General features: G+C 38.7%; 1 protein-coding gene across 1 annotated transcript; it reads right to left on the bottom strand.

Moving 5' to 3' along the window:
• Positions 1-5561: 5561 nt before the first annotated feature.
• LOC123514938 (astacin-like) lies at positions 5562-8438 on the bottom strand. The gene is made up of 6 exons (XM_045273203.1): positions 8292-8438; positions 7416-7551; positions 7157-7235; positions 6893-7013; positions 6598-6776; positions 5562-5834 (listed from the first exon to the last, which is right to left on the bottom strand). The coding sequence occupies exons 1-6, from the start codon at positions 8339-8341 to the stop codon at positions 5593-5595; spliced, it is 807 nt and encodes a 268-aa protein (XP_045129138.1). The 5' UTR covers positions 8342-8438; the 3' UTR covers positions 5562-5592.
• Between the last annotated feature and the right edge of the window lie 4916 nt (positions 8439-13354).

Below are 13354 nucleotides of genomic sequence, written 5' to 3'. Positions count from 1 at the left end.
CCTTGCTGGGTTTACACATCCAGAATCTATCGCCTGGTGCATTAGTGGCTTCCCGCACGCACTGCCGATTCTGCCGATTGCCTGACCCACCAGCTTGAGGTGCCCGCTAACCCGTTGCCTCGTGTTGTCCAACCGCTGCTGCAAAGCCGTAGCATACTGGGTCTGTACTGTGAACAACTTCTTATCGGGTGGCCTTCCTGTTGTCAGATCCACAGGAAGGCGAATCTCGCGGCCAAACATGAGACGGGCTTATGTATATCTCATCGCTTTCTTGCTTAGCAGAGCGATAGGTCGTGAGGATGTATGTTAGTCACTCATCCCAGTCTTGCTGATCAACTGTGCAGTACCGTGCCAGCTGACTCACCAGCGTAGCGTTGTACCGTTCCACCGTCCCGTCGCTCTGAGGATGCAGGGCCGTGGTGCGAGTCTTCTTCACTCCCAGAAGACAGCAACACCAGCTTCTGCATCTCCAAGGACCCGTAGCCGCTGGCACGTGACGTCAGGTTCTCTCCGGGAGCAGTGAGCACAGCTGGATTCATACGGGCGATGACTAAGGCTGTTGACATTACCGTGCACACTCCCAGCGCGGTGCTACGGTAATTATACTGCTCCAGCTTGCCCAGCCATCGTGCAAGCTACTCCTCTGGTTCCTTCAGGGTCTTGAACCAGCAGAGAACAGCGTGATCTGTCCGGATAGTAAATTCTGCCCCATAGAGGTAGTGGTGAAAGTGGCGCAAGCTCTTTACCACTGCGGCCAACTCCTTCCTCGTCACGCAGTAGTTTCTCTCCAGATTCGAGAACTTGGTACTTAGATAAGCCACCACGTGCTCTTTCTTGCCCATCCTTGAGCTGAGACAACACAGCTCCCACCCCGTCTGCACTAGCCTCAGTGTCCAGCAGGTACGGTAGAGACGGGTCTGGGTAAGGCAGTACAGGCACGTCCACCAAGGCCTGCTTCAGCGACTCAAACGCCTTTTGACACACCCCACTGGGAACGTGCCCCCTTCCTTGTAAGATAGTAGAGTAGAGCTGCGATGGAGGTAAACCCTGGCACGAACCGTCGATAGTAAGACCATAACCATAATTAGAATTTTACCTTATAATTAGCATTTGGACTTATTCCTCTTGGACTTCAGAACACTCTGGATTCTCCTGGGCATACCAGCAGCAAGGCTGGAGAAGTAGGAGGCATCGAAGTAGATTCATATCTTTTTCGGTTCCTTAGTCAGGTTCCTGATGCTGCTGGGGAGCGAATTCTCCAGTTTAGTCTTCATTACTTGCCAGGCGTTTCCGATGGGTTTGAGGTCTGCGGAGTTGCCTGACCAGTCGAGAACGCATGTATTCTTTTTAACTATGAACGCCTTGACAGCCTTGGACTTGTGTGCTGGTGCTAGATCGTGCATAAAATATTTTGCATCGTGAATGCTCTAAAATATCAGCATGTGCTCCTTCAAGACCTCAATATAATTTGTTGCCTTCATCGTCACGTTCTTAGGAAGAAAATAAAGTCCAACAGGGCCCTTTTGACCAGTTAATGACCCTCACATCGTAACGCTGTCTGGCTGTTTGACTATTTTGACAGTGTTGTGAGGGTCATAATGGGACATGTTACTGGGCATCCTCACGATCTTGGAGTCGCCCCTGACCAGCCAGAACGTGCTTTCATTGCTGAAAATTATTTTATGCCAGTCTGTCAATGTCCACTCTTTGTATTTCCAGCAGAAATCCAGGTGTCGCTTCTTCATAGCCTCCGTCGGAAGCAGCTTCTTGTCGGCGCGGTGTGCTGTCAATTTTAAGTCCTGAAGGTGGTATTGAATACTTTGCACCGAGACGTTCTGCAGGAGGTTGCGGTGTTTCTCTTTTAAGCTGACGGCTGTAATCGAAGGGTCTTCTTTCACATCTCTTGCCAGGACCTCGCCTGTGCGCGGAAACATCTTCCTTGGTGCCCCAGAACCTGGTTTTTTGGCTGGTACCTCACCAAAATGGAGTTTCTCTGCTACGGTTTCTGGCTTGTAAATGGTCTTCCTTGTCACCTTTAATTCTGCTGCTACGGGTATGACAGACCAACCTTCGACTAGGAGGGCAAAGGCCCGGCTTTTATCTTGAAGAGACTGCTGTGCAAAACCCAAAATAATGAATGTGGTGTGTCTGGTAGCACGTCGAAGTTGGCACGCAAGTAGCAAGTAGAGGCGCTCAGGAGCAGCGCAACAAAAACCCCGTCTGTAGAAGCGCTGAAGGCGCACTGAGGCCTAGTACGGTAAGGAACAATGAAGAGAGGTGGGCTCCAGCCAAGGAATATACAAGGCTCTAGCCGACCAATATCATCACTAGCTCCATCCACTCTGTTGGTGGTGGGAACGCAAATAAACACTACACGGATATTCGCGTGTGTACTTTTTATTGCGCTGAAAATGTATACTTTTTTTTGCGGTCATTGTGTGTGTGTGTGTGTGTGTGTGTGTGTGTGTATATATATATATATATATATATATATATATATATATATATATATATATATATATATATATATATATATATATATATATATATATATATATATATATATATATATATATATATATATATATATATATATATATATATATATATATATATATATATATATATATATATATATATATATATATATATATATATATATATATATATATATATATATATATATATATATATATATATATATATATATATATATATATATATATATATAGAGAGAGAGAGAGAGAGAGAGAGAGAGAGAGAGAGAGAGAGAGAGAGAGAGAGAGAGAGAGAGAGAGAGAGAGAGAGAGAGACTGATTGATTGTTTATTTTGGCTATACAAGTACATACATAGTCAATAAAAGTACATAAATCCTGATTGCGCAGCCAAGTCGAATAAGCCGAGCCTTTAGTAGGGCCTGTAGAGTAAATAAGATAAAGGCATAGCGAGTGGCGCATCAATGCAACTTAAATGTTAATACATAAATGTACTATATAATCGTATAAAATGGAAACATTTATATATATAGGTGTTGTTAGAAGTGACAAAGGAAAATGGGCAAAGTGTAACAAAAAGCATCATCGTTAAATTAGCATAGCTAGATATATAATGTGAATACTGTACACAATGGCCGAAAAGACAATGTATTCTCGTATTATGAAAGCATCAAACAAAGTTCAATATACATAATAATGCAACCTACAGGTAAACATAGGGGAAGGTGGGATAAGACGGACCCATGGGGTAAGACGGAGCCCCCTTCTAAATCCAAGCATAAAAGGCGAATTTCAGAATTTTTCTGTTAGATGTCCTTCACGTTGCCCAACAATGACATCATCATTACCAGTAGACACGCTAAGTTTCCCTTGCGCTTCACAGGGAAATATTTGTCATTTTATGCAATGCTGATGTTATACGCAGATGGTAAGACACTGCTTGTTTTATATTGAAATAATTATTATAATGATTTAGTACTTATGTTATGCATGCCCATGAGTGTATATATGTGACGTCAAATCAGCTGGGTGGAGGAGCTGCGAAGGGGGAGCCGGGAATGGAGGCGAGCGCACGGGACGGCTTCTCGGGGACATTGCCTATATATATATATATATATATATATATATATATATATATATATATATATATATATATATATATATATATATATATATATATATATATATATATATATATATATATATATATATATATATATATATATATATATATATATATATATATATATATATATATATATATATATATATATATATATATATATATATATATATATATATATATATATATATATATATATATATATATATATATATATATATATATATATATATATATATATATATATATATATATATATATATATATATATATATATATATATATATATATATATATATATATATATATATATATATATATATATATATATATATATATATATATATATATATATATATATATATATATATATATATATATATATATATATATATATATATATATATATATATATATATATATATATATATATATATATATATATATATATATATATATATATATATATATATATATATATATATATATATATATATATATATATATATATATATATATATATATATATATATATATATATATATATATATATATATATATATATATATATATATATATATATATATATATATATATATATATATATATATATATATATATATATATCACAAGGAGACACCGGGATCAGCTTCCAAAGAGGTCGAGTGATAGAAAAGCTAATTGTGTCTTCCTCAGTCTCTTAACTTGTTTCATGGTTAATTCAAGTACATTAATTTAATTGTGTTGATATATTAGCAATTGGTTATGTAATCAGATAAGACCTTTTAGGTGTCATATGAAAATCCGAACCTTGTGAGAAATATTTCTGAAAATGAATCTTACTTATTCCCAGCTAGGCTGTCACCAACCAACCGTGGCTTTCCTTACTGAGTCTGTCTCTTTAAGAGATTTTAATGGAACTTTTGCTGTTAGCTTCGACGTATCAAAAACTTTTGATAGAGTCTTGCATAAATGCTTTGTTCTCCAAACGATCCTCCTACGGATTCTATCCTTCTCTCTGGAACTTCATCTCAAGTTTCCTCCCTGACTGTTCTAATGGTGCTGTGGTAGATGTTTACTATTTTTCCTCTCGCCCTAAATCTATCAAGGGTTATTTATTATCATCCATTATCTTCCTATTATTCATTAATGATATTCTAAAGAAATTTTCCTGTTCTGTTTATACGCTGATCATACCACCCTGTACTTTTGCACGTCTCTACATAGACAACAAAACCTTCAGAAACAAACTCCTGGAAGCCAGAGGACGGCTAATTTTTGGTTTCTCTAAAATTTCTGATTAGGTTAAAACAAACTTAGGATTGTTCATTGCTTCAAAAACCTAAATTTCTCCATATATCAATTCGACACTATCTTCCTGACAATTATCTTCTCTTCCTCATTGACACTCAACTATCCCCATGTCCCATGTTCTATACCGAACATTTTCGGTCTGTCCTTTACGTATAATCTTAACAGGAAACTTCACATCTCTTCTCTAGCTAAAACATCTATGAAGTTAGTCTTAGACGTTTCCGCCAACTTTTCTCAACCTCCTTCCCAGGTTCCAACAACTAATTTTATACAGGGACCTTATCCATCCATGTATGGAGTATGCTTCAGATGTATAGGGGGTTCTACTCGTACTTTTTTCAGATAAGATGGAATCAAAAGCTTTTACGTCCTATCAACTCCTCTTCTCTGACTGACTGTCTGCAGCCTTTTTCTCACTACCATAATGTTGCACATCTTGCTGTCTTCTAACATTATTTTCATGTCAACTGCTCTTCTGATCTTGCTAATTGCATGCCCCTTTCCTCCCGCGGCTTGGCTGCACAAGAATTTCTTGCTCTCGCTTCTGTTCTGTTGATCAGTATTCCCAACCATTCATCCCTTTATTCTGGTAAACTCTGGAATTTATGAAGGAATTGAAAAGGAGAAGTATGTTTTTGATGTTAATATTTTGCTTTTCCTTAGTGTCGCTGCGCACATTCGGCGGCATACAGGTTGTTGATCTGGTTGGCGTCACTGTGCTCCATCTCGTACTTGTCGTAAGCTTCGACCAGCACCACATTTGGGTCCGTGGGCACGATAGTCTCCAGCACGCCCCAGTTCACTGAGAAGGCGTACGTACCGTAGTGCATGATGCTAGCATAGTTGTAATCCTCGCCCACGTACTGCCAATTGGTGTCTTTGTCGAAGGCGTAGGCGTATCCTGCGGGAAACATGGTTTAACTGTTATTATAAGTACCAGGGTGGATCTCTTGCCTGTATGTCGGTGTCAGGTACGCTATCCTTGGGTGAGAGCTGCGGGACATCAGCAGGGATATTTGTGTGTTTCAAATATCACTATCCTGATTCTAATTTGTTAGGGCCGTAAGGAAGCAAAGGCTATCATAGAAATATCAAATATGTAACATTATATCACTAATATCCAGAAGGTGACTATTAATTTCAGGACAAAATAACGTTGCTTTTCAAAATCGTCTAAACATTGACACGATCAGCAGTAGAATCATAGAACTGAACTAATAGAATTTAACCTAACCTTATGAAAACTAACCGCCACATGAAAAATGCAAATATGTATTCACTAGAATTCATTATGACAAGTATCATCTGTATTAATGAATATCTATCACCGGCCTTGAACTACGATTGCTGCAAGCTCCAAGTTGACTCTAAGATAGGGTACTGCTGTGGAAAATATGACTATCTTTTATGGTCCGACCTGTATTGCGAAGCTGCAGCATATCATTTGGCAACGGCTAGGAGTGTTCTCACAAAATATTTTCCTCAATAAGAATACATTTCTGTTCCTTATGATTAATTTGAGTCTAAACGTATTAACAGAAACATAAAGCCATGAGTTTGAGGAAATCGTGCTCTTCCTGTGAAATTTGGCAACCACTTTGGTACATGATCGAGGATCGGACAAAGGAGTCATCAGCCACTGTGGTGTTAAGTGTTCGCTGTACCTGGGATAATATTTTCGTAGTGAATGGTGACGTAGTTGTCGCGGTCGTTCCGGCAGTGTTCGTGGTAGAAGCCGACGGCGTGCATCAGCTCGTGGATGGCCGTGCCCACGTAGATGCAGCCGTTGACGTCAAGAGAGAGGCGCTGCTTGCCTCCGATACTGCCCACGTAGGACCAGCACCTGTGGGGTGGAGAGCCGTGAAAGTGAAGCGAGAACAGTAGCTTCGGGAACTGAGCTGCACCGCAGACTCGCAAGGAATATTTCAAAGATTGGCTTCCGCCTCTCACACAACTCACCCGCTGTCGTTGGAGACAATCTCGATGTAGTCACTCTGTGTTGTTCTCTCGACAAACCTGATGCAGGTCTTGGCATGGAAGTCATTCATACCCTGAAGAATGATGTCCCTCTGATGGGAAGCTGCAACGAAGGAACAGAATAATAACGCAACAGCTTGATTATAATGTTTGATTACTCTACTGTCAAACTCGACGTACAAACCATTTCTAGCGTTATTTAACCATAAACGGACTGTGTTTCTTTCCACAAAGGAAAGGACTTACTGATGGAGCTGCCGAAGACGTAGGGCACCACACCGCCGGACCACAGGTACTGCGGCTCCAAGATGGCCGCCCTCTCGTGCTGCACATGCGACAGACAGTGTTATTTAATAGAATGTCGTTAATGTTATATTGTTTGTCACAGAAACATGTTATAGGGAAGTCTCCGCCGAGGGGACAAGGAGTCTTCCCATCGTGTTCCTGTGCCAGGTCTGAGGGAACATCCCCATGGCGGCCTTACCCTCAAGGAGTAGTGCCTTACCCCAGGCTCCTGCCCAGCGATACCCTTGATGTCACCCTGGAAGAGGTCCGGATTATACATCGCTTTCGCCGCCATAGGGATGGTGGGCGAGGCCGCCACCGCCGCTACCGCCGCCGCCAGAAGTACCAGACGAAGCCTGAGGATATAGAGATTGCCCTTGTTGGAATGGAGAAAACAAGTGTCTGAGATGCTAAGAGGATCCCGCTTGTCCACAAATCACACTTAAGAATGAGGCGCTCTGTTTACATTACAGGGAATCTGTTTCATCAGGAATTTCACGAAATCCTTAGTGATTTCATGATAACAACATCAGTAATATATTTTATATAATATCTATTTCAACCAGTAAAATCTGGGCAAGTTTTGGTCTGATGGAATTACTGTAAAGTCATCATGTTCAGTTAATAATGTATCTTTGAAAATAAGAAATTCATAAATATGCTAATTAATCTTGATGTTTTATTAAAGCCACAAGTTAAAGTATAAGTTGACTGTATACCTAACATGGTTGACTGGTTAAATTGACATTGCAGTAACATAACTAAAACAAAAATTCACTAGAAATATGTGTGAAATCCCTGATAATGCACATTGCCTGTAACATATACACCAGCACACTGGTATGTGTGTGTCTATTGATATGGTGTTTTGCCATCTGTCGTTGTTTTTCTGCTTTAGTATTCCAGTTTAGCTAAGAAAGAGAGTACATTTGATGTCATGATACAGTGATCTTCAGTCCTACTTTTGTTCACGCCCTTTTGGAGGCCTCGCTTTGCGATGCCCTCAGCGATGACATGACACCTGCTCAGAACCTTTACATGCCATGAGCTGCATGGATGGCTGGCGAGGACAAAAGGGAACATGGCCTGTACTCACATAATGTTGTGATGGAGAAGCACGGCGTGAACGTCGCTCCTTGGAATCATGGGGAAGGTGTGCAGGCTTAATTATACTCCGAAGCAAACATACAATGCCCTTGAGGCGTGCGAAAGTTCTCACATAGTGCATGTGATAGTCGTGCATTAGGTGGGACAGCGTGGGACTGTTTACTGCTAACACACACACACACACACACACACACACACACACACACACACACACACACACACAAACACACGCGCGCGCGCGCGCGCGCGAAAATATAATTCGATGGATAAAGGTGTACAGTTGCAAAAGGTACCAGAGGCATTCGTCTTATAACATGAAAAGGGATGCACAATCAGTGTTAGAATCAGGAAAGTCTGAGGCGAGAGCGACGGCTGGGTGTGAGGACGCATGGTCATGTTAGAGCTGAATGGGAAATAATTATTACGTAACGAGTGCATGCTTCTAAGAGAGACTCGTGGCCTCCAAGATCAATGTAGCATTAATGAATTAATTATCTGTTTTATTTATATCCTAGGAAATGCTTAAGATGCGTAGATGCGAGGGCCTTAAATTTTTGTGTTCTCTTGAATAATCAATTAGTTCTAGCAATGGTAGACTACTGTAGATCAACAGATTGTTGTTGTTGTTGTTGTTGTTGTTATGGTTTTTTTTTTTTTAGGTATAGTACAGTGCTCCTCTAGACTTCCGCTTTCCACCGGCATTACCACTGTGGTATACTCTGCAGATACATTATTATTACTATTGCTATTATTGTTATCATTTATTGTTGTTATTGTTAGTATTTTCATTACTCTTAATGTTATTGTTACTATTTTATTGTTATTATTGTTATTGTAATTATTTTAATTATCATTTATTATTGTTATTGTTATTATTATTATTGCTATTATTGTTATTGTTATTATTGTTATTATTATTATTATTATTATTATTATTATCATTATTATTATTATTATTATTATTATTATTATTATTATTATTATCATTACTATTATTATTATTATTATTATTATTATTATTATTATTATTATTATTATTATTATTATTGTTATTATTATTATTATTATTATTATTATTATTATTATTATTATTATTATTATTATTATTATTATTATTATTATTATTATTATTATTATTATTATTATTATTATTATTATTATTATTATTATTATTATTATTATTATTATTATTATTATTATTATTATTATTATTATTATTATTATTATTATTATTATAATTATTATTATTATTATTATTATTATTATCATTTTCGTTATCATTATTATTAATAATATAATCATTATTATTACCATTATTATTATTGTTATTATCATTATTATTATCATCATTATTATCATACTACTACTACTACTACTACTACCACTACTACTACTACTACTACTACTACTACTACTACTACTACTACTACTACTACTACTACTACTACTACTACTACTACTACTACTACTACTACTACTACTACTACTTATTTTTATGTAGGAGGGAACCAGACATTATTATTAATAAAAAAGAGTTCACTTTAAGTGCTGGTCCCCTTAACGAATAGTAAATAATTAGCCAAGTTAGGAACAAATGTCTTGAAGCCTCCCTCTTAAAAGAAGTTAAGTCGTAGGAAGACAAAAAAAAAAAAAACAGAAGCAGGGAGGGAGTTTCACAGATTACCAGAGAAAGGTATGAATGATTGAGAGTGTTGGTTAACTCTTGCGTTAGGAGCTGGACAGAATAGGGATGAGAGGAAGAAGAAAGCCTTGTACAGCGAGGCCGCAGGAGGAGAGGTGGCATACAGATAGCAGAATCAGTAAAGCAGTTAGCATAAAAAATAGCGATAAAAGACAGAGAGATGCAACATTTCGGCAGTGAGAAAGAGGCTGAAGACAGCTTTTGATTCCACACTATCTAATAAAACTGTATGAGTGGAACCCCTCCAAATAGGCGAAGAGTACTCCATACAGGGGCAGATAAGGCCTGTGTACAGAGTTATCAGCTGGAGGGACGAGAAAAACTGACGGAGACCCCATAGAACGCCTAACTTCATAGAGGCTGTTTTAGCAAGAGATGAGATGTGAAATTTCCAGTTAAGATTATGAGAAAAGGATAGACAGAGGGTATTCAGTGTAGAAGATGGGGACAGTTGAGTGTCACTGAAGAAGAGGGGATAGTTGTCTGGAAGGTTGTGTCGAGTTGAAAGATGGAGTAATTGAGTTTTTGCGGCATTGAAAACTATTAGATTTTCTCTACCTCAATCGGATATCTTAAAATGATCAAAAGTCCTTTCGTGATCTGTTGACTTCCTAGAGGATTGATCGTCTCTGAAAAGACGTGGAAAGATGTATGGTGGTATCATCAGCGTAGGAGTGGATAGGGCAAGAAATTTTGTTAAGAAGGTAGCTAATAAATAAAAGAAAGAGAGTGAAGAACACCACTATTAACAGATTTAGGAGAAGAACAGTGGCCATCTACCATAGCATCAATAGAACGGTCGGAAAGAAAACTTGAGATAAAGTTGCAGATAGAAAGATAGAATCCGTGGTAGGGCAGTTTTAAAATCAAAAGTTTTTGAGACATTAAACACTACTAAGTTTTCTCTGCCCCGATCGGAAATCTGAGAAAGGTTAGAAGTCATTCGTTTTATGGCGTCTTTGCGTGATCTGTTGACTTCCTGAAGGATTGGACGTCTCTGAAACAACGTGGAAAAGGGTAGGATGGTATCATCAGCGTAGGAGTGTACAGGGCTAAAAGTTTGGTAAAGAAGATCGTTAATGAATAATAGAAAGAGAGTGGGTGACAGTACAGAACTCTGAGGAACACCATTGTAAATAAATTTAGAAGAAGTGCTCGTCTACAACAGCAACAATAAAATGGTTGGAAAGGAAACTTGAGATAAAGTTTTAGAGAGAGAGAGAGATAAAGAAAACGTAGGAGCACAGCTTTGAAAAGAGAGGTTTGTGCCAGATTCTATCAAAAGCTTTTGATATGTCTAACGTGACAGCAAAAGTTTCACCGAAATCTCTAAAACAGGATGACCAAGGCTCAATAAGGAAAGATTTTGACATTTTTTTTATATATGAAAGAGTGTTTGGCAAGTTGAAGAACAGACTTTGCATGATTCCGCCGATAAATATAAAGTGCATGAGATTCAAGAGATGGAAGGCTGAAGTACCTTTTATGAGCAACCTCTCTATCATGTATAGCACGAGAACAGGCTGAGTTAAACCAAGGTTTAGAAGGTTTGGGTTGAGAAAAAGAATGAGGAATGTACGCCTCCATGCCAGACACTATCACCTCTGTTATGCGTTCAGAACACAGAGATGGGTCTCTGACACGAAAGCAGTAATCATTCCAAGGAAAATCAGCATAATACCTCTTCAGGACACCTCAACTGGCAGAGGCAAGACGCCAGAGGCATCTCCGCTTTCGGGAATCCTGAGGAAGAATTGGTGAAATAGGACAAGATTGTGATCGGAGCCTAACGGAGAAGATAGGGTAACAGCATAAGCAGAAGGATTAGAGGTAAGGAAGAGATCAAGGATGTTGGGCGTATCTCAAAGACGGTCAGGATTACGAGTAGGGTGTTGCACCAGTTGCTCTAGGTAAATGGAGGATAGCAAAGTTGAAGGCTTGTTCACCAGGATGGTCAGTGAAGGGAGAGGAAAGCCAAAGCTGGTGCTGAACATTGTAATCTCCAAGAATGGAGATCTCTGCGAAAGGGTAGAGGGACAGAATGTGCTCCACTTTGGAAATTAAATAATCGAAAAATCTACGATAGTCAGAGAATTACGAGAGAGAGATAGAGAACACAGATAAATTTGGTTAGAGAGTGATTTTTGAGTCGAAGCCAGATTGGTGGAAAACTCGTAAGATTCGAGAGCATGGGCACGAGAGCAAGTTAAGTCGTTGCACACATAGACGCAACATTCAGCTTTAGAACTAAAATGAGGATAGAGAATGTAGGAGGGAATAGAAAAGAAGCTACTGTCAATTGCCTCAAACAGCTGTGTTTCGGTGAGGAAAAGATGAGGTTTAGCAGAAGGAAAGTGGTATTCTAGAGATTGAAAATTTAAATTAGATCTAAGACAGCGAATATTGCAGAAGTTAATGTAAAAAAATGTTAAGGGAAGTGTCAAGACATTTTGGGTCGTCACCGAGAGAGTAGTCCGACCTGCGGACTTCTACGTACTACTACTACTACTGCTACTACTACTACTACTACTACTACTACTACTACTACTACTACTACTACTACCACTACCACTACTGCTACTACTACTACTGCTAACACTACTAATACAACAACAACAACAACTACTACTACTACTACTACTACTACTACTACTACTACTACTACTACTACTACCACTACTACTACTGCCACTACTACTGCTACTGCTGCTGCTGCTGCTGCTGCTGCTGCTGCTACTGCTACTGCTACTGCTACTGCTACTGCTGCTACTGCTGCTACTGCTACTACTACTACTACTACTACTACTACTACTACTACTGGTACTGCTACTACTATCACTACTACTAATACAGTTATTAATGTAAAAGGTTTCATCTGAAACTATCGATAAAACACGCAAAAAAAGGCCAGTGTTATTTTCATGAACTTCACATGAAGAATACAGTGCACAAGGAGGCAACGAAAGTGCGGTGGACTTATTGCCTCACCTGCTGCTGAGTTCCTTCTCCTCTCGCTTCCAGCGTGTCCAACTATAATGAGACTCCGCACCTGTTCTAGAGTTGTGCCAAAATATGTTCTCTCGATTCCCCCTCGGTGTATGAAATTATTAATTGTTCCAGCTGCAACATTTATGGTGTGCAAAGTAAATAATTTTCTTGTCTAACTAGTGTTCCCAGTCCCTTCATTTTACTTATCTATCATTATTCATTTACTTTGTATAGCATATTAGGCAACGTTCCTTTAACGAACAAACGTGGCAGTGAGCGTGAGGAAGTGCCACTGGACAGCACCATACGTATATGGAACGCCCGTCATAAGACCACGACAATCGGTGAATCAAAGAACAAAA

Source organism: Portunus trituberculatus, chromosome 38, assembly GCF_017591435.1.
Source record: "Portunus trituberculatus isolate SZX2019 chromosome 38, ASM1759143v1, whole genome shotgun sequence".
In the NCBI taxonomy this organism is placed as follows: domain Eukaryota; kingdom Metazoa; phylum Arthropoda; class Malacostraca; order Decapoda; family Portunidae; genus Portunus; species Portunus trituberculatus.
This window is presented reverse-complemented; position numbering and strand designations above follow the sequence as displayed.